Consider the following 21,487-nt stretch of genomic DNA (forward strand, 5'->3'; position numbering starts at 1 on the left):
CTAGGGTTTCCGGGATGATGGTATTGTGAGCCATGACCAGCCTTTCAAAGCACTTCATGGCTACCGACTTGTGCTACGGGGCGGTAGTCATTTAGGCAGGTTACCTTCGCTTTCTTGGGCACAGGGACTATGGTGGTCTGCTTGAAACATGTAGGTATTACAGACTCGGTCAGTGAGAGGTTGAAAATGTCAGTGAAGACACTTGCCAGTTGGTTTGCGCATGCTCTGAGTACACGTCCTGGTAATCGGTCTGGCCCCGCGGCCTTGTGAATGTTGACATGTTTAAAGGTTTTGCTCACATTGGCTACGGAGAGCGTGGTCACACAGTCGTCCTGAACAGCTGGTGCTGTCATGCATGCTTCAGTGTTTCTTGCCTCGAAGCGAGCATGAAAGGCATTTAGCCCGTCTGGTAGGCTCACATCACTGGGCAGCTCTTGGCTGGGTTTCCCTTTGTAGTCCGTAATAGTTTGCAAGTCCTGCCCATCCGATGAGCATCAGTGCCGGTGTAGTAGGATTCAGTCTTAGTCCTGTATTGATGCTTTGTCTGTTTGATGGTTCATCTGAGGGCATAGTGGGATTTCTTATAAGCGTCTGGATTAGTGTCCCGCTCCTTGAAAGCAGCAGCTCTAGCCTTTAGCTCGGTGCGGATGTTGCCTGTAATCCATGGCTTCTGGTTGGGATATGTATGTACGGTCATTGTGGGGACGACGTCGTCGATGCACTTATTGATGAAGCCGGTGACTGAGGTGGTATACTCCTCAATGCCGTTGGATGAATCCCGGAACATATTCCAGTCTGTGCTAGCAAAACAGTCCTGTAGCATCCGTGTCATCTGACCACTTCCGTATTGAGTGAGTCACTGGTACTACCTGCTGTAGTTTTTGCTGGTAAGCAGGAATAAGGAGGATAGAATTATGGTCAGATTTGCCAAATGGAGGGCGAGGGAGAACTTTGTATGCGTCTCTGTGTGTGGAGTAAAGGTGGTCTAGAGTTAAAGTCTCTGGTCACAAGGAGCGCCACTTCTGGATGAGCATTTTCTTGTTTGCCTATGGCCTTATACAGTTTGTTGAGTGCGGTCTTAGTGCCAGCATCAGTTTGTGGTGGTAAATAGACTGCTAAGAAAAATATAGATGAACTCTCTTGGTAGATAGTGTGGTCTACAGCTTATCATGAGGTACTCTACCTCAGGTGAGCAATACCTCAAGACTGTTATTGACAAATAGACACACACCAGCAGCCCTCGTCTTACCAGACGTAGCTGTTCTGTCCTGCTGATGCACGGAAAACCCAGCCAACTGTATATTATCCGTGTCGTCGTTCAGCCACGACTCGGTGAAACATAAGATATTACAGTTTTTAATGTCCCGTTGGTAGGATAGTCTCGAACGGAGCTCATCTAGTTTATTCTCCAGTGATTGCAAGTTGGCCAATAGAACGGATGGTAGAGGCGGGTTACCCACTCGTGACAAATTCTCACAAGGCACCCCGATCTCCGTCCCCTGTACCTCCGTCTTTTCTTCACGCGAATGATGGGGATTTGGGCCTGGTCTCGGAGAAACAGTATATCCTTCGCGTCGGACTCATTAAAAAAAAATCTTCGTCCAGTTCGAGGTGAGTAATCGTTGTTATGATATACAGAAGCTCTTTTCGGTAATAAGAGATAGTAGCAGCAACATTATGTACAAAATAAGTTACAAACAATGCGAAAAAACATACAAAATAGCGCAGTTGGTTAGGAGCCCGTAAAACTGCAGCCATCCCTTCCGGCGCCATTCTCGGTCGTACGGTTACAACTCTGTGTGGCCTGCAGGATTACTGCATGGCCGTGAGGCATAACCTTCACAATTGCAATTAGCATATTAAGTAATCATAGGAAATACAGTTTACTCAAGACATTTCACCTTCATACACGATTGGTTCCTCTAAATGAAAATACATTCCAATCGTAGCTACCTTGAGAAGAGTGTGAAATAAGACTAACAGACCATGAGTACCTCTTGGATGCTATAAGTACTCTGGTTTAATTGACTACTACAGCACCGCTCAAGTCATTCCTTGTTACGACTACTCTTTCCTCACTCTCCATCTCTTTCTTTGTCCTGTCTGAGTGATGGTGTGATGCTGTAAAGCTGACATCTCAGCGGGGCTCCCGTGGGACTCGGGGGTCGGCTACATGCATTAATATTTCAGCTACCCAGTCACTGGCCACATTCACACAGAGAAAACATGGCATCAAATTCCAAATCATAGTGGAGCTTTCAATAGCCCGCAGGACTCCCTCTCATCCAACGCCCCCCCTCCCTCTCGCTCTCTCTGCCTCAGTTATTACGCTGTTACATTGTGTTCACTCTACATTAAAATGTGAAATAACGTTTTTTTGCCCCAGGGAGCCGGGAGCCCTCACGAGTCCATGTTATGCTCCTGTATGAACATTAGAAAATAACAAGATAAAAACATCACAATCCCTTAATCTTCACCCTCCATTGACCCAAAGAACAGTTTTTAAAAAAAGACTTGGCCCAAGCACCAGTGGGGTTATCAGCTTTCAGCCGCTACCCACCTCGTGATTAACTTTGTCTGGAATCTTTAAATGAGGATTGGGTTCATTAATAAATGTTCAAACTTGCACAATTAACAATGTTAGAGGGGGCTTGTCTGGAGGCGGCCTTTTGATCGCTACCCGTAATGCTGAAGATAAAATAACAAGGTCTGCTTGCTAACAAACCAAGAATGGTCCTCAGCAAGGTAATAGGGGAGGTATATGGATGACATAATAAGGAATACCACTAGGCTCTAGGGTATTGAGCTATATTTATCAGAATAACCCTCTTTAATCTTGATAATGTCTCGTGGACTTCAAAAGGATACAGGCCCAGTTGGATGGTTGAGTCACAGCTGAGTTCATTATTTATCTGCTGTGGGTTGCCATGTTTTGCTGAGCGCCTCCACAAGACCCCCAGACATTTCACTGGAAATGGGCCAATTTACTGTTTAATTTCCTCCTATTAATTGGGTATTTCTGTCTCTCTCTCTCTCCTTTGCCCTCGGTCTCTCTCTCTCTCAGACGAACAAGGCGGTGTCTAAGGGGGACTTACACTTGGCCAGCTCCAGCTCCAGACGTGCCCTCTTCCTGGCTGTGCTGTCAATCACCATCGGGACAGGCATATATGTGGGCGTCGCTGTAGCTCTCATCGCATACCTCTCCAAGAACCACCACTTGTAGCCTTGCCCTGCCCCCAACCCAGTGCACTGGACTGACTGCGCTGGGGGTGTGGTTCACTTGGGGACAATTGAACAATGGAATATGGGCCTGCAAACTATTGGACTATCAGGATGGACAGAACCTGGCCATATGGTTGGCACAATTCGTGGGATCTAACACAAGAGGTTCATGATATGGAAAATGGTATTGTAACGGTCAAGTTATTTTCTCATTTTGACAAGGAAAAACTGGAAACTCTGTTAGTCGTTCCATACACGACTGATTTTATTTTTCAGATGTTTAAAATTGGTATGAGTTTTACCAAGGCAAAACACAACCTTTGAGAGGGCAGGCCAACATGCACTAAATATTACCTGTACCAAGAGCATATTGTACGTTTACGGGGCATGTTCTCTGCTCGGTTAACGGTGAGTTGTGGATGTCCAGCTACATTTACCACACTATCAGTCACATTTGGCAGCTCCTGTCGAGTATAAAGAGGGTGGATGAAAGGGCTGCTAAAGATGTCACTCATTCATACATTCAACCTGTATACATGTATTCTACATCACATTGAATTGATCTGTGGATGTCACATAGTGGACACTGCAGCTCACTGACTGCAGCTCAACTGGATCATTTCTCGGTTGAATACTACAAGTCTATAAAGTAAGGTGATGGCTTTTATATACAGTGCCTACAGAAAGTATTCACACCCCTTGACTACAGCCTGAATTTAAAATGATTTAAATTGAGATTTTTATAATCACTGGCCTACACACAATAACCCATAATGTCAAAGTGGAATTATGTTTTTTGAAATTTTAACAAATTCATGAAAATTCAAAGCTTAAATGTCTTCAGTCAATAAGCGTTCTACCCCTTTGTTATGGCAAGCCTAAATAAGTTCAGGAGTAAAATTGTGCTTAACAAGTCACAGAAGTTGCATGTCTGAAATAATAGTGTTTAACATGATTTTTGAATGACTACATCATCTCTGTACACCACACATAAAATTATCTTTCAGGTCCCTCAGTCGAGCAGTGAATTTCAAACACATATTCAACCACAAAAGACCAGGAAGGTTTTCCAAGGCCTCACAAAGAAGGGCACCTATTGGTAGATGGGTAAAAAAGAAAAGCCGACATTGAATATCCCTTTAAGCATGGTGAAGTTATTAATTACACTTTGGATGGTGTATCAATACACCCAGTCACTACAAAGATACAGGTGTCCTTCCTAACTCAGTTGCCGGAGAGGAAGAAAACCTCTCAGGGATTTCACCATGAGGCCAATGGTGACTTTAAAACAGTTAGAGTTTAATGGCTGTGATAGGAGAAAACTGAGGATGGATCAACAACAATGTAGTTACTCCACAATAATAACCTAAATGACAGAAAAGAAGGAAGCCTGTACAGAAAAAAATATTCCAAAACATGCATCCTGTTTGCAACAAGGCACCAAAGTAATACTGCAGAAAATGTGGCAAATCAATTCACTTGAGTTTGGGGTAAATCCAATACAACACATTACTGAGTACCACTCTCCATATTTTGAAGCATAGTGGTGGTTGCATCATGTTATGTGTATGCTTGTAATCGTTAACGACTGGGGAGTTTTTCAGGATAAAAAAGAAACGGAATGGCAAAATCCTAGAGGAAAAACCTTGTTCAGTCTGCTTTCCATCAGCCACTGGGAGATGAATTCACCTTTCAGCAGGACAATAACCTAAAACACAAGGCCAAATCTACACTGGAGTTGCTTACCAAGAAGACAGTGAATGTTCCTGAGTGGCCAAGTTACAGTTTTGACTTAAATCCACTTGAAAATCTACGGCAAGACCTGAAAATGGTTGTCTAGCAATGATCAACAACCAGTTTGACAGAGCTTGAAGAATTTTGAAATTAGTAATGTGCAAATGTTGCACAATCCAGGTGTGGAAAGCTCTTGGAGACTTACCTAGAAAAACTCTCAGCTGTAATCGCTGTCAAAGGTGTTCTACAAAGTATCGACTCAGGTGTGTGAATACTTATGTAAATGAGATATTCCTGTATTTAATTTTCAATACATTTGCAAAAATGTCTAAAACATGTTTTCACTTTGTCATTATGGGTATTGTGTGTGTGTGTGTGTGTAAATCTATTGAATTAATTTTGAATTCAGGCTGTAACACAACAAAATGTGGAATAAGTCAAGGGGTATGAATACTTTCTGAAGGCACTGTACATTAAAGTACCACTGCACTCCAATACAGTATCTTGGTGGTCCTATTATCTCAAAAGAGAACTGATGTGTCCTCAGCACAATATTTTTTAATACATGCTACACACCTGAAATGTGGAGCTTTTGTTGTAACCCTACGACGACATACTTTTGTGTTCTGTCAGGGAGAGAAAGTGCACAGGCTGCAGCTCCCCAACAGAACCAGCATACACAGAGATACAGTACCTCAATGTTGATAGGCACAAATCAATAAGGGAAGAAAAAGCAGACGAGTCCTCGGAGGCAGAAGCCATTCTGTAAATACCTCTGTATGCTTTTTGTTTATACATGTACTGGAATAGATGTGATACATGCCTAACTGCAATACTTTTTTTGCAATACTATTTTTTTCCCCTGCTGTATACTGCTACTATGTCAACTGTCAATGTTTTGGAGACTCATTAGAGAGTCCGTGTTTAACATAAGTGCTTGAAAATTAAATATAGTATTATGTCTGACGTGCCTGTGGTTTCACAATCTGACTTTGGTTGGTTCAGGTGCAACTTTCTTAAAATGATTGTATTTCTTCTTTATGCACAATAGCTTAGCTTATTACAGCAAATACAGTATTACCACATTAAATTATCTGGTCAGTGTTTTACAGGTTAGGCTATTTTGTTGCATATGCTGTACAGTATAAAATACGTTAAAAATAACAATAATATGCACAACATAAATATTACTTGAACACACAAAAAATGATTGAGTGTTTATTGAAGTCAGTACAGACCTAAATTATGGACACTTCCCAAGCATCAGGTTTCCCCACTCACTCCCCTAATTCCCTATCCTCTCCTCCACTGCACACTCTTTTACAACTCTATTACGCCCAGCCTTTCCCCAAGAATGACTAATCACTTGCACACACTGTGCATATTTCATGGCAGCAGAAACATCTCGCTGCCTGTCAGAAATATTAGCTTGCCAAGCGCCCAGATGATTAATCCATTTTATATGACATTGAGGGCGCCGTAATAGTTAACGCGGCTCTAAGTGCATGCCAAGACTAACGTGTCAGAGAGGTGGGGTGGGATTTAGTTGTATCATATCTATATGTGACATGAGAGAGACTCAGTGATAAAGGCCTATTGTACTGTAGGCTTTTAAGTGCTGAATGCCTTTCATGCCTTTTCTATGAGTCCTCAGTGGGTCTGATCCAGGTGCTTTACACTGTGTGTCCTGGAGAATAGACAAATCTGCTAAGTGAATCCAGGGGACCAAGTTGATTCATACCAATAGGCTATAAGACTGGTTGAGTCACGGGCTGGAAACCCAGCAGAGGTAATAACAACAGCCAGCTGTAAATGCAAGGAGTTTGATGGTAAAGAAGACACCTACCACCTAACGTTTATGGCTATAGACAGGGTTGTGGAGTAACTGATTACATGTAATCTGATTACAACAAAAAACAGTTAGATTACCAGCACATTTTTTACAAATCAGATTGCAGATACTTCTGAAAAACAACACTGAACATAAATATCAATTCAACATGTAAAGTGCTGGTCCCATGTTTCATGAGTTGAAATAAAAGATCCCAGAAGCACAAAAAGCTTATTTCTCTCAAATGTTGTGCACACATTTGTTTTGTTTACATACCTGTTAGTGAGCGTTTCTCCTTTGCCAAGATAATCCATCCACCTGACAAGTGTGGCATATCAAGAAGCTGATTAAACAGCATGATCATTACACAGGTGCACCTTGTGCTGGGGACAGTAAAAGGCCACTCTAAAATTTGCAGTTTTGTCACACAACACAATGCCGCAGATGTCTCAATTGGCATGCTGACTGCAGGAATTTTCACCAGAGCTGTTGCTAGAAAATTGAATGTTCATTTCTCTACCATAAGCCGCCTCCAACGTTGTTTTAGAGAATTTGGCAGTACGTCCAACCGGCCTCACAACTGCAGATGCGTCGTGTGGGCGAGCGGTTTGCTGATGTCAATGTTGTGAACAGAGTACCCAGTGGTTGCGGTGGGGTTATGGTATAGGCAGGCATAAGCTACGAACAATGAACACAATTCGACGAGATCCTGAGGCCCGTTGTCGTGCCATTCATCCGCCGCCATCACCTCATGTTTCAGCATGATAATGCACATCCCCATGTCGCAAGAATCTATCTGTACACAATTCCTGGAAGCTGAAAATGTCCCAGTTCTTCCATGACCTCTATACTCACCAGACATATCACACATCACACATCAGCATTTTTGACATGCTCTGGATCGACGTGTACGACATCGTGTTCCAGTTCCCGTCAATATTCAGCAACTTCGCACAGCCATTGAAGAGGAGTGGGACAACATTCCATAGGCCACAATCAACAGCCTGATGAACTCTATGCGAAGGAGATGTTGTGCTGCATGAGGCAAATGATGGTCACACTAGATACTGACTGGTTTTCTTTTTAAAAAAGGTATCTGTGACCAACAGATGCAAATCTGTATTCCCAGTCATGTGAAATCCATAAATTAGGGCCAAATTATTTTATTTTGATTGACTTATTTCCTTATATGAACTGTGTAGCTCAGTTGGTAGAGCATGGCGCTTGCAACGCTAGGGTTGTGGGTCCGATTCCCACAGGGGGCCAGTATGAAAAAAAAAATGCACTCACTAACTGTAAAGTCGCTCTGGATAAGAGCGTCTGCTAAATGACGTAAATGTAAATATAACTCAATAAAATCTTTGAACTTGTGTTGCGTTTATATTTTTGTTCAGTATAGATGATTACTTCTTGGATTACTTTTATTTTCAGAAAGGAAAAAAATACATTGACACCTTTTTGTTTTCTCAATGATATTAAATTCAGCATTGAAAAAAGGCACAAGTTTAAGTTTGTTGCACCTAAGCGAGTCTAACCATAAGTCAGAGACCACTATGATGACACACCAAATGCGTTTGATGGATCGTTTTGGTCTTCTTCTAATGCCTCCTAAGGGGAAAGTATCCAAAACATTACGTTACTGAGTTTGGGTAATTTAAAAGTTACATTACTGATTACTATTTTGGACAGTTAACTAGTAACCAATTGATTACATTTAGAAAGTAACCTACCCAACCCTGGCTATAGACTGGAATGGTTAAGATACCCTTTTTCAGAAGGCATAGGGAAATTGGATTGCAACAATAGCCATGGAAATCAATAACCTATTCCAATATCTTCATTGTCTAGACCTCCAACGTGTTGCGATACAATAAAGAAGCAGATGAGACAGTCTTTTGCATTTGGCCATTACAAATGTATTGACAGCATGTGTTGACAGTACTGGAACAATGAATTAGAGCTCTCATTGTTAAGCAGAAGATACCTTATCACCAGAAACCTCTAACAAGCAACTCCCAGGCAAAGAGCTGCCATTAGTGACAAAGCAAACATAGCCTGCTGCTAACAGCTGTGTGCTAAGAGCAGGCCAGTGAGCCCACAGCCCTATCTAATAACGATTTGGAGAGCGGGGGACTGAGGGAGTGGGGGAAGATGGGTTATTAGCTTAATGCACAGTCGCTTCCACCATGTTTATGTTAACTGGTAGGACATCTGATCTGAAAAGCAGGGATGATGATAGCGCAGTCTATTCATATGCATTGCTGTCGCCAGTGTCCTCCAAAACAAGTGAAGGGCATTGATTATGGTTGTGTATGACTGCACTTCGAGGCAGCATCGACTTCCCCGAATTGTAATTGTCACGATCGTTAGAGTGAGTAGACCAAGGCGCAGCGTGATGAACGAACATACTTCTTTTATTAAATGAATACACGAACAACAAAACAACAAACGATAACGTGACGTCCTATGTTAAACACGGAACACACCAAAAGGAACAAGATCCCACAAACACTAAGGGAAAACAGACTGTTTAAATATGGCTCCCAATCAGAGACAACCAGCAACAGCTGACACTCGTTGCCTCTGATTGGGAACCACTCTGGCCAACATAGAAATACAAGAACTAGACTGTGAACATAGAACAAAACACATAGAAACTACACACCCTGGCTCAACATATAGAATCCCCAGAGCCAGGGTGTGACAGTACCCCCCCCCAATGGCGCGGACTGCGACCGCGCCTCCACATAAACCAAACAGGGGAGGGCTGGGTGGGCATTCCTCCTCGGAGGCGGTTCCGGCTCCGGGCTTGCCCACCACCTTCCAATAATCCCCCCGTAGCGCCCCTGGTCCGGTCTGGCCCCGCTGGCTGGAGCTGGACTGGACATCGTAGGAGCGGATTGCTTCAGCTCCGGTGTGGAGCAGCTGACCGGTACCTGACCAGGCACCGGTGACCCAGGCACGGGTTGTGCCGGACTGACGACGCACACCCCTGGCTTGGTGCGTGGAGCAGAAATGGGCCGGACCGGGCTGACGATGCGCACCCCTGGCTTGGTGCGTGGAGCAGCAACGGGCCGGACCGGGCTGACGATGCGCACCCCTGGCTTGGTGCGTGGAGCAGGAACGGGCCGGACCGGACTGACGACTCGCACCCCTGGCTTGGTGCGTGGAGCAGGAACAGGCCGGACCGGGCTGACGACTCGCACCCCTGGCTTGGTGCGTGGAGCAGGAACGGGCCGGACCGGGCTGACGACGCACACCCCTGGCTTGGTGCGTGGAGCAGGAACGGGCCGGACCGGGCTGACGATGCGCACCCCTGGCTTGGTGCGTGGAGCAGGAACGGGCCGGACCGGGCTGACGACTCGCACCCCTGGCTTGGTGCGTGGAGCAGGAACGGGCCGGACCGGGCTGACGACTCGCACCCCTGGCTTGGTGCGTGGAGCAGGAACAGTCCGGGCCGGGCTGGCGACGCGCACCGTAGGCTTGGTGCGAGTGGCAGGAACAGGCCGGGCCGGGCTGGCGACGCGCACCGTAGGCTTGGTGCGAGTGGCAGGAACAGGCCGGGCCGGGCTGGCGACGCGCACCGTAGGCTTGGTGCGAGTGGCAGGAACAGGCAGGGCCGGGCTGGCGACGCGCACCGTAGGCTTGGTGCGAGTGGCAGGAACAGGCCGGGCCGGGCTGGCGACGCGCACCGTAGGCTTGGTGCGAGTGGCAGGAACAGGCCGGGCCGGGCTGGCGACGCGCACCGTAAGCTTGGTGCGAGTGGCAGGAACAGGCCGGGCCGGTCTGGCGCCGCGCACCATTAGCTTGGTGCGTGGAGCAGGAACAGGCCGGGCTGGCGACGCGCACCGTTAGCTTGGTGCGGGGAGCAGGAACAGGCCGGGCTGGGCTGGCGACGCGCACCGTAGGCTTGGTGCGAGTGGCAGGAACAGGCCGGGCCGGGCTGGCGACGCGCACCGTAGGCTTGGTGCGAGTGGCAGGAACAGGCCGGGCCGGGCTGGCGACGCGCACCGTAGGCTTGGTGCGAGTGGCAGGAACAGGCCGGGCCGGGCTGGCGCCGCGCACCATTAGCTTGGTGCGGGAGCAGGAACAGGCCGGGCTGGGCTGGCGACGCGCACCGTTAGCTTGGTGCGGGGAGCAGGAACAGGCCGGGCTGGGCTGGCGACGCGCACCGTTAGCTTGGTGCGGGGAGCAGGAACAGGCCGGGCTGGGCTGGCGACGCGCACCGTAGGCTTGGTGCGAGTGGCAGGAACAGGCCGGGCTGGCGACGCGCACCGTAGGCTTGGTGCGAGTGGCAGGAACAGGCCGGGCCGGGCTGGCGCCGCGCACCATTAGCTTGGTGCGGGGAGCAGGAACAGGCCGGGCTGGGCTGGCGACGCGCACCGTTAGCTTGGTGCGGGGAGCAGGAACAGGCCGGGCTGGCGACGCGCACCGTAGGCTTGGTGCGAGGAGCAGGAACAGACCGAGCCGGGCTGGCGACGCGCACCGTAGGCTTGGTGCGAGTGGCAGGAACAGGCCGGGCCGGGCTGGCGACGCGCACCGTAGGCTTGGTGCGAGTGGCAGGAACAGGCCGGGCCGGGCTGGCGACGCGCACCATTACCTTGGTGCGGGGAGCAGGAACAGACCGGACCGTACTGGGGACACACACCACTGGCCCTACGCAGGGATCTGGAACGGGCCGGACCGGACTGGTAACACACCCCAGTACCTCTCGCCGTGCCTCTACACCTTCCTTCCCCTCTTTGACCAGTGGCCCCCGTAACCTGGCGGCCTCCTCTGCCAACCTCCCAATTCGTCCTGTGGCAGCCTCCTGCTGCCCAGTCGCCCATGCCGTGTGCCCCCCCCTAAAACATTTTTGGGGTTGCCTCTCGTCTGTCCGACGACGACACTGTTGACGCCGTTGCTCCTCTCTCGCCAGGGCCTTAATCTTAGCCCATGGCCCTTTTTCCCCGAGCATGTCCTCCCAGGACCACACTTTGCCCACCTGGGCCATCGCCAACCTCTCCAGCTCCTTTCCTGGCGTTTCCTCCCATGTCCAGGCTGCCTGCTCCTGGACACGCTGCTTGATCCTGGTATGGTGGGATCTTCTGTCACGATCGTTAGAGTGAGTAGACCAAGGCGCAGCGTGATGAACGAACATACTTCTTTTATTAAATGAATACACGAACAACAAAACAACAAACGATAACGTGACGTCCTATGTTAAACACAACAAACACGGAACACACCAAAAGGAACAAGATCCCACAGACACTAAGGGAAAACAGACTGTTTAAATATGGCTCCCAATCAGAGACAACCAGCAACAGCTGACACTCTTTGCCTCTGATTGGGAACCACTCTGGCCAACATAGAAATACAAGAACTAGACTGTGAACATAGAACAAAACACATAGAAACTACACACCCTGGCTCAACATATAGAATCCCCAAAGCCAGGGTGTGACAGTAATGCTGTCATTTGTAGCCGAGTATCACATCATTGTCGTTTAGCTTATCAGTTGGCAGGGTAAGATCTAAAAGGCGATACATTGTAATTCAAATGTCGATTTGCACAACACCCCCATTTGACACTTAACTCTCAATGTCAATCATTGAGTCAAATAGAGTGAATGAAATGAGAAGGTGCTACCATTCATCACAGGGTGTGGTTCTTGTGCAGTGGCGTAGCGCAGTTTTGCTTTATGACTCTAAACCCTAATTAAACTTAAACATATTCGAAACAAAATTCATATTCTATTTTATTCTATCAGGCAGATGGAGTTGACAGTTTAAGATTGTGACCATGGTGATTCCAGTATTGTTTATTTAAATGTATCAAAAGTAGAGAACTTGAGTGGTCTTGTTGCACTACATGTAAGGAGGATATGAATAAGGGGTCCTTATGGTATAGCTGACTCTGCTAATTCCTGAATAATTTTGGTTGACCAAATCTCTGGACACATCTTTTAGGAATCAAAGTTTTGAAAGAAATATTATTTAAAGTCACAGAGGGCTATTGCAAGAAACTACATACGATAATTATTCAGTTAATATATATGATTGCCTGTTTTTAGAATATTTTTTGGAGAGTTTGAAATTGGGATCCTTTGCTACGAACAAAGGCATTTCCAGGCATAGAGCCGACATGGAAATTAATAATATTGAAAGCTCGTGGGCCCCCCACCTTGCGGGGGCTGCAGGGGTGTGTGCTACGTCAGTGTTCTTGTGGCGAGGAGGAATCTAGTCGATGAATCACAGCAGCTGTTTTCCCTCCACGGCCCATTAATTGGAAATTAACAGTGATTGAGTTTTCTTCCACAGAAACACTGGGCCTGGCTGGGCTGGGCTCTGTTGAGGAGGAGACACAGAGGGACAGACAGGCTTGCTTTACAGCAGTGAGACATTTACACCTGTTATGTTCAAAAGCGAATAAGGCAAGAAAGGATGAGAAAGGGGATATATATTTTTTTATGTATTATACATTATAATATTTTGTCATAAAGAATGTATGCAAACAAGAAAACCAATTGCTGTGAGTAACTGAAAACCTATAGCGTTTATATCATTATATACTGCCCTTAATAATGGACATTACGGGAGGTCTGAGATCTTCTTTAATTATCTTTTCCATTGATGCTCCACTGTGGTTTGGGCTGCAGTTAAATAAGAAGAAACGTCAACCTAGATCTGTAGTGTGTGCATCCTCTCCCCTGAGCCAAAAGGTTAATTGTGACGAAATACTGTAGACATCTTGTCCCTAAGATCCATGTTAGTCACATCACAGAATATCTGCCACGTGAATAAGGTATGAATAATGGGCATGCTTGTACACACATGCACGCACACACACATTGTGAAATGCTTTGCACTACCTGCATTGGACAACATATAAATCATTTCACAAAATAAATAGATTGTCTATATAATACTGAGCCAGATTTGCATCTCAACCCTCCACTCAGACGTTTCACCCAAAATTCAATATAATCATCAAATGGGTAAATTGAAGATTGCTGAGACTAAGCTAGTCATCTGTGGTCCTCTGTAGCTCAGCTGGTAGAGCACAACGCTTGTAACGCTAAGGTAGTGGGTTCGATCCCCGGGACCACCCATGCACAAAAATGTATGCACGCATGACTGTAAGTAGCTTTGGATATTATTATTTTTTATAATACAGCATAAATAGGAATGAAAAAGGCCTTGGCCTTACCCTATTCGATTAACTCTAAAGGGTTCGCTCTCGGGTTTCCATGAAAGCTGCAAATGTTAATTAACGTGCGAGTTAATTAAGAACCCACTGCTGTAACACGGAGCAGTGATGACTCAACCCACCCTCATCTCTGAATGATTTATTCATCCAGCCTTCTCCGAGGCCAACAACTCTCTCGATGGGCCAGTAGTGGGGAGAAGTGGTTGGGGAGCAAGGCAGGTCAACAGGAGGCTGTTGCGTACTCTGAAACAGAATCGGACACTTGTGTTCCAACTGAGACATCATGGATAGTGTCATATTATCTAATGAAGAATGCAGGGACTGTGGCTAATCAGATGTTAGCCTTTAATGAACAATCAGAGTTGGGTCACCTCACATACACAGTGTTACTGTCTCTCCTCCACTGTTGTGTTTCACCGGTTTTGCCATAGAGAGTTCTTGTGAGAGCACACAGACTCCAAGCCGTTCCGTAATACAGTACAGAAAAAGGAAGGAAGAAGGCAATCACGGCCTGGTCTTACTGAGGATCAGAGCAGCAGACCCAAATGCTTTTGACTGTGAGACGGCGCTCCTATCAAGCCCTGCCTCTGGGGTTTGAGTCAAGCGTGTCTGCAAATTGGAGATCATGCTTGAGCCACTCAGCATACCGCACCATCGTTGTAGCTACATATTTAGCTAATTCTACCTTGACCCTTCAGTGAGAGTGAGTCTACCTCTGAACAATGCTAGATTGAGAAATTTGCCAAATCTTTGGTGGTAATGCAGTTATTTGTGTGTAATGATGTAATAATTTCACTTGGATGTTTGAATTCAATTATAATGCACTGTATTTGATTACTAAGTTCATCAGCAATATGAATGCAATCGACCACAGGTCAGACGGAGACTTCAGAGACAATAATGAAGATTTATTCTCAGTGATGCAGACAATGTCACCTGGTTAAGAGGGAGACCACAGCAGCGCTCTGCTAATCACCCACTGCCATTAGAAACTGGAGCCTGAGGAGAGACCAGGCAGGAGCAACTGCAAACCAAAATGGACTTCAGATGGAGCTGAAAACAAAACAATAGGGGAACAATAGCAAGTTGAGAAGGAAAGAAGCGGGAGGATGAAGCCTCATTAAAGCAGAGAGTACTGTAGAATAAATCAACCTTTAAAAAGGACATTTAATGCAGTCAAATGTAAATCGCCCAGATTTTAATTGCTATGCAAATGATGGCTGCGCCTCCTGAGGCTCCATATGTGGGCCCTGCTTCCCACTGCTCCAATCACACCACAGCAGAGCAGACACCCTCTCCCTCCTTTAAACAACTGTGTACTATTACTGGTGTCTCTGACACATTGACTTAATAATTTTCACTGTTCCCATCATTACCAATCTGTCCCTCCTATCATGGCCACCTAATCATCCCCTGATTAATTGGTATGCATTACTCCTCAACTCCCCACTGTGATAGCTAATGTGTGATGATGAGCTCTGGCACTCAGGTGGGTGCTACACATTGATAGTGGATGAGGTGAGTTTCCCCATACAATGTAAAGCATTTTGAGCAGCTGGTGGAAAATCTATGTACAGCTATATAAATTGCTAATATTTATTATTCTATGCCAACATTACTGTCAGATATCCGATCATTCCTTGCCCATAGGAGACACTGTAAAATACAGAGACAAATTCCTCTTTAAGAGCATTTTTAAACAATGAAAAAGCCCACTAAAAGGCCATTTAACTTAATTTAGCAGTGGTAATGTAGTTAGTGAGGAAGTGTTACCATTTTGTGTAAGCAGCAGGAAGCAGTCAAGACCAGGAAGTGATGTTCTGTATCAGTGAGGTCAGGTGACAGAAAATCCATATCCCAGATTACAGCTGCCCCACATGGGACCCTAAAACAGAGAAGAGGAAGAAGTGGAAAAGACACATGGAAAAGGGTAGGAAAATGAAATGCAATCACATAATTCAATCCAAATGTGCAAATTAAATCCCTAGCATTCCTAATGTCAAGCTTGTTACAAATGTGTTTGCTGGACATAGTTTTAGCCATTTAGTCAAGTAAACAAGCATTCATGCCAAAGGAGGTGCCATGGGTTACAGACAGGGATGTAGGAGCAACTCTTACATTGGGGTGGACACATTTTGATACAGGACTATTATTATCTTTTGACAGGTTTGCTCATTTCTAGTGACTTTTGTATTTTATTTTATTTAAAAAAATATATACATACTTTTTTTTAAAGTTTTTTTTTTAGGGATCAGCTTTAATATTGCAGATAGATTGTAGCTTCCATCAATGTAATTGTCTGCATCATTTCCAATCCCCCATATATTTTTTTGTAAATATATATACATACACTACCGGTCAAAAGGTTTAGAACACCTACTCATTCAAGGGTTTTTCTTTATTTTTACTATTTTCTACATTGTAGATTAATAGTGAAGACATCAAAACTATGAAATAACACATATGGAATCATGTACTAACCAAAAAAGTGTTAAACAAATCAAAATATATTTTATATTTGAGATTCTTCAAATAGCCATCCTTTGCCTTGATGACAGCTTTGCACACTCTTGGCATTCTCTAAATCAAATGCAAGAATTTTGCATAATCATTTAAATAGAAATATTCTAAGTTTTGAATCCGGCAGCATTTTTCATACCAATTCATAAACCATGTGCCATGGAATCGGTACATCGAAAATCTCTTCCCAGCTATTTTGCAATCTATATGGCATATTGTATTGTTTGTATTTTACCCGCTTTTTCTCACCAATTTCGATCTTTTCTCATCGCTGCAACTCCCAAATGGGCTCGGGAGGCGAAGGATGAGTCATGCGTCCCCCGAAACATGACCCGCCAAATCGCGCTTCTTAACACCCGCCCGCTTAACCCGGAAGCCCCCAATTTTGGTCTTTAATGCAGGGCCGACAGACAAGTTCCTTACTTTTTATCTGCTACTGTATGATGAATGTTCTAGTATTTTTTAAACTTCCCCTATATCAGGTTGTTTCTACTGCTGCTCCACATACTGTCTTGCAGGGGCCGGCAACAGGCGGCCAGCGGGCCAAAACTGTCCCGTGAGTGATTTTTTTGGGCACCCCAAAGTGTTTTCTAACATGTTTTTGGGTCAATAAAGACTGTAAAATCATCAGTAATTCAGCTAAATTGAGTTAAGTTAATTTGAATGTGATCGTGTCTCATTGTAATCATGGTATGAAATTATTGTTATTTTCAAATACAATCTCTTTTTGGGCTTAGCTGTGGTTAATTTACAGTGTACAAATTATTATAATTATGTTCCGGCCCCCCGACCATCCACTCATGGCTGAATCTAGTTGCCTACCCCTGCTGTATGTCTTGAAATGTACGTAATATTTTCTACTTATAATACAGTTATTATACTGTAATAATAACCAGCAACATACACAGTTAAAAACTGTTTAGATAAAATAAAAAAGTAGCCATGAAAGGTCAAACTGAAATTAATCAATCTCTACAAATTATCAAAAATATAATATCATGGCTGCATCTTTCCTGCATGAAGTTAATACATGCAATACATCCTCTAGACTGAAGCTGATATCATTTCATCAGCGATCATATATGATCATTCAGATTGATTCACACAATGACAGATCATCAAAACATATTAATGTGCTAGAACTGATATAACGGCGACAAAGCGTTGAAAAAGGACTTTAGGCGCACTAGAGCTCTTTAGATAACTTCGCTCAGAGGTGGTTTAAGGTAAACTGCATTCTAATGTCGACTTTTCTTATGGATAACCGTATCAAGCGAAGGGTTTTACTCATGCTCATTTCTAGGGTCTGGAGCGCTGTGCGAGTTGACATTTGAAATGGAAGTTATGCTTCTGTTATGGGAAAAAGTCCACAATGAAAATGACATGAAATGTCGAGAATGATAGGCTACATTTGCATCTGTTGGGCATCAAGTAGGCTATTCATTTCTAAGCCATTGTAGGTTACTGTAGCCCTACCACGAACAACGAACACAATTGCATTTTATCAATGGCAATTTGAATGCACAGTGATACCGTGACGATATCCTGAGACCCTTTGTCGTGCCGTTCTTCCGCCGCCATCACTTCATGTTTCAGCATGATAATGCACAGCCCCATGTCACAAGGATTTGTACACAATTCCTGGAAGATGAAAATGGCCCAGTTCTTCCATGGCCTGCATACTCACCAGATATGTCACCCATTGAGCATGTTTGGGATGCTCTGGTTCGACATGTATGACAGCGTGTTCCAGTTCCCGCCAATATCCAGCAACTTCGCACAGCCATTGAAAAGGAGTGGGACAACATTCCCCAGGCCACAATCAACAGCCTGATCAACTCTATCGGAAGGAGATGTCTCACGCTGCATGACGCAAATGGTGGTCACACCAGATACTGACTGGTTTTCTGATCCACGCCCCTAGCTTAAAAAAAAAAAGGTATCTGTGAACAACAGATGCATATTATTTCCAGTCATGTGAAATCAATAGATTAGGGCCTAATGAATTTATTTCAGTTGACTGATTTCCTTATATGAACTGTAACTCAGTAAAACCTTTGAAATTGTTGCATGTTGCATTTATAATTTTGTTCAGTATAATGACTTGTCAGCCAGCAATGTTCATCTGTAAAATGAAAAGCAGACAGCCAGCTCTAGCAAACACCATAAAACGGGTCCACTAATTGCAGGCAAGAGCCAACATTTAGTGTATTAAGTCCAAGGACACACACACACACAAACACACACACACTCACAGCACATGGGATTTTTAATTATATCAAGACACAAATGGGAGAATCTGCTACCTGCTACAGTTCATACTGAACAGAACATAACCAGTCCCAAATAATAGAATGTAAACTGACATACGATAAACCAGCTAAACTCAGGTTAACGTCAGAATCAGCTTTATTCACCAAATACAATTGCATGTACAGGAATTTAACTCTGTGAAATGGTGCTGCCACAATAAACAGACTATACAGACAGATGATAAACAGAATATACAGACAATAATAATATAATAATAATATGCCATTTAGCAGACGCTTTTATCCAAAGCGACTTACAGTCATGTGTGCACACATTTTTACGTATGGGTGGTCCCGGGGATCGAACCCACTACCCTGGCGTTACAAGCGCCGTGCTCTACCAATTGAGCTACAGAGGACGGCAATAAAATATATAGATGCAGAATTTCCACCGATCTGCATACAGTATACCGTACACTATATGAACACTATAAGCTACATTATAAATTATGCATGTAAGAGACGTGCAAAGAGAAATGTGCAGTTCTGGGATTAGTAGTGCAGAGTGAAAAGTCCATGGATGAGAGGATCATCTTGGACCAGGTGGCTGGTTGGTGAGGGGCGTGCAGGGCCTCGATGGAGGGCAGGTGGCAGCCAATGACCCTCTCAGCAGACCAGACAATCCATTGCAGTGATCGAGGAGGTGAGGGTGAATTCGATGATGGTCGTTTAACTGAATTAGTACACACAGGATTCAAAGGAGGCCTGAGAACAAAACAACACTATGCATTCACAAAACATTGTCCTGAGGAAAACAGATTTGTTTTATAGTAATTGTCTGATTGGGAACTACCATTGTCTATCAATTACAGAATCTCAAATTATTTTAATTTGGCACTGTAAGTTTTATTGAATACAGTCAGTAATACAGGAGTCAAATCGCAAAATGGAGTCTCATCAGATCAGATGTTGTCAGCAAGCCAGAGCCATCTGTGGAAAGAGCACAAGTAGAACAAAGATATAAGTGCAAACATAAATATATCATTCAACATAGAATCCACCTAAAACAATGGCATGAGCTCTGTCCCAAGTCATTTCTGCTCAACTCCTCACTTCCTCTGTACTCGCGTCCTTCTCAAAACACATTGGAGGAGGTCTGAGGCGAGGAACCTTGGGTCATGTCCTCCAATAGAGGCGTGATGGTCAGTCCTTGCATCCATAGCTCTGTCTATGAATTTGAGAGTGGTTACATTTCTGCGGCCCCATCCCTCAGCATTTTACCAAAATGGGCGAGGAAAACGCTTTGTTATTGTTTCAACTGCTGATTGCCACTTTAAGAAACACATAAATTAGCATACAACTATGTTTAATTATACATGACTAATAGGAGTGTGGTGCCATGCCTTTAGCTCCCAGGTGCAGCAGAGCTGACACACTAAAGATGAAGTTGCAGAAGATGTCTTGACCACCCTATGGCTGTTCTCCTGACACCGGAAGCGCTGGAAGGTGTCCCAGGCACCGTGGATTTGCCCTGTACCAATCCACGCCACTCGTCAGTCAGCATGGCTCATTATTGAACAGCCTGCTGTCATTTCATGCCCAACCCACCTCGTGGAGAGCTATCCTCCTATAGATTTTCACTTCATCCCTTACCTACACTACTCATATTGTTTAGCAATGACTTTCACATACAGTACATTCAGTATATAACCATCCTTTGTATAGAACCATCTTTCTGCTTATGGTGGTGATGCAACACAGTAGCTTATGCACTGAACTGTATGTATGGGGTGACATACATGCATTATTCAAAGCTTACTTGAATAATACTGAAGTTAATGTCTAAAAATCCATCCACAGCATTGGAATAACATGTTCACAATTTTGCTGAAGCTACTTAACAATTAAAGCATGACTCATAAGGATATGGTGTGGACATCTTTTCTGGATATCTTCCCTTTGATAGCAGCAGGGTACAAAGTCCAAACTGATGCCCATTAGGTCCAAATCTTTGATGTTAGGGTCACGTCAGTGTAATGAATACTCGGACAGAGTGGTAAGATCCAATCGCAGAATAGCGATGCTTTATTAGAGTACAGACAAGGGAATAGCTTAATCGTGGTCGGGCGGGCTGTGGTCAAAACCGGGCCAGGCAGAGATAGGCAGAGGTACCAAGGGAGCGGGCTTAGTCGTAGTCGAGGTCACAGACACAGGATCAGAGGACGGTAATCACTGGGGTAGACAAGCAGAGGATTAAGCAATTCGGGGAGTCAAACAACAAGGCACAGGTCGGATACACGGGTAATCAAAAACAACAAACTCTCTCTCTCTCTCTCTCTCTCTCTCTCGGAACAAAACGCTTAGCAAGTCACAATGGAACAATACCTCGCACCGACTGAACTTCTGAGCACACCTTATATCCTACCCTAATTACGGACAGGTGTGCTCAGAACTCAGGTGAACCAGATCGAGTCTGATGACTCCCCCTCTCTGTAGATCGGGGAAGTGTCAGACTCTGTCTAGACCCAGCCAACCCCCGATCCCTTACAGTCAGGATCAAATCACACACATTTCTTGTGTTCTTACTCCTAGAGGAATAACCTGTGAAGATAAGTTATCAAATGTCAACCTCAACAAAAGACACGTTTCTGCTTTGTAAAACATGCAATGCGATCAGAGATCTACAATGAAGATTGATCCATGAGGAAACCGTCACAGAATGACATTTGCTGATTT

At 44.7% G+C, this 21,487-nt stretch overlaps 1 protein-coding gene across 1 annotated transcript in view; it reads left to right on the forward strand.

Annotated features, from left to right (window-relative positions):
- LOC121553506 (synapse differentiation-inducing gene protein 1-like) overlaps positions 1-3,959 on the forward strand; it is a 41,244-nt gene extending 37,285 nt beyond the window's left edge. The window contains exon 4 of the mRNA XM_041866652.1: positions 3,065-3,959. Within this exon, the coding sequence (XP_041722586.1) occupies positions 3,065-3,223 (159 nt within the window). The 3' untranslated portion in view covers positions 3,224-3,959. The remainder of the gene's footprint in view (positions 1-3,064) is intronic.
- The last annotated feature ends 17,528 nt before the right edge of the window (positions 3,960-21,487 follow it).

Source organism: Coregonus clupeaformis, chromosome 37 (assembly GCF_020615455.1).
Source record: "Coregonus clupeaformis isolate EN_2021a chromosome 37, ASM2061545v1, whole genome shotgun sequence".
Taxonomy (NCBI): Eukaryota; Metazoa; Chordata; class Actinopteri; order Salmoniformes; family Salmonidae; genus Coregonus; species Coregonus clupeaformis.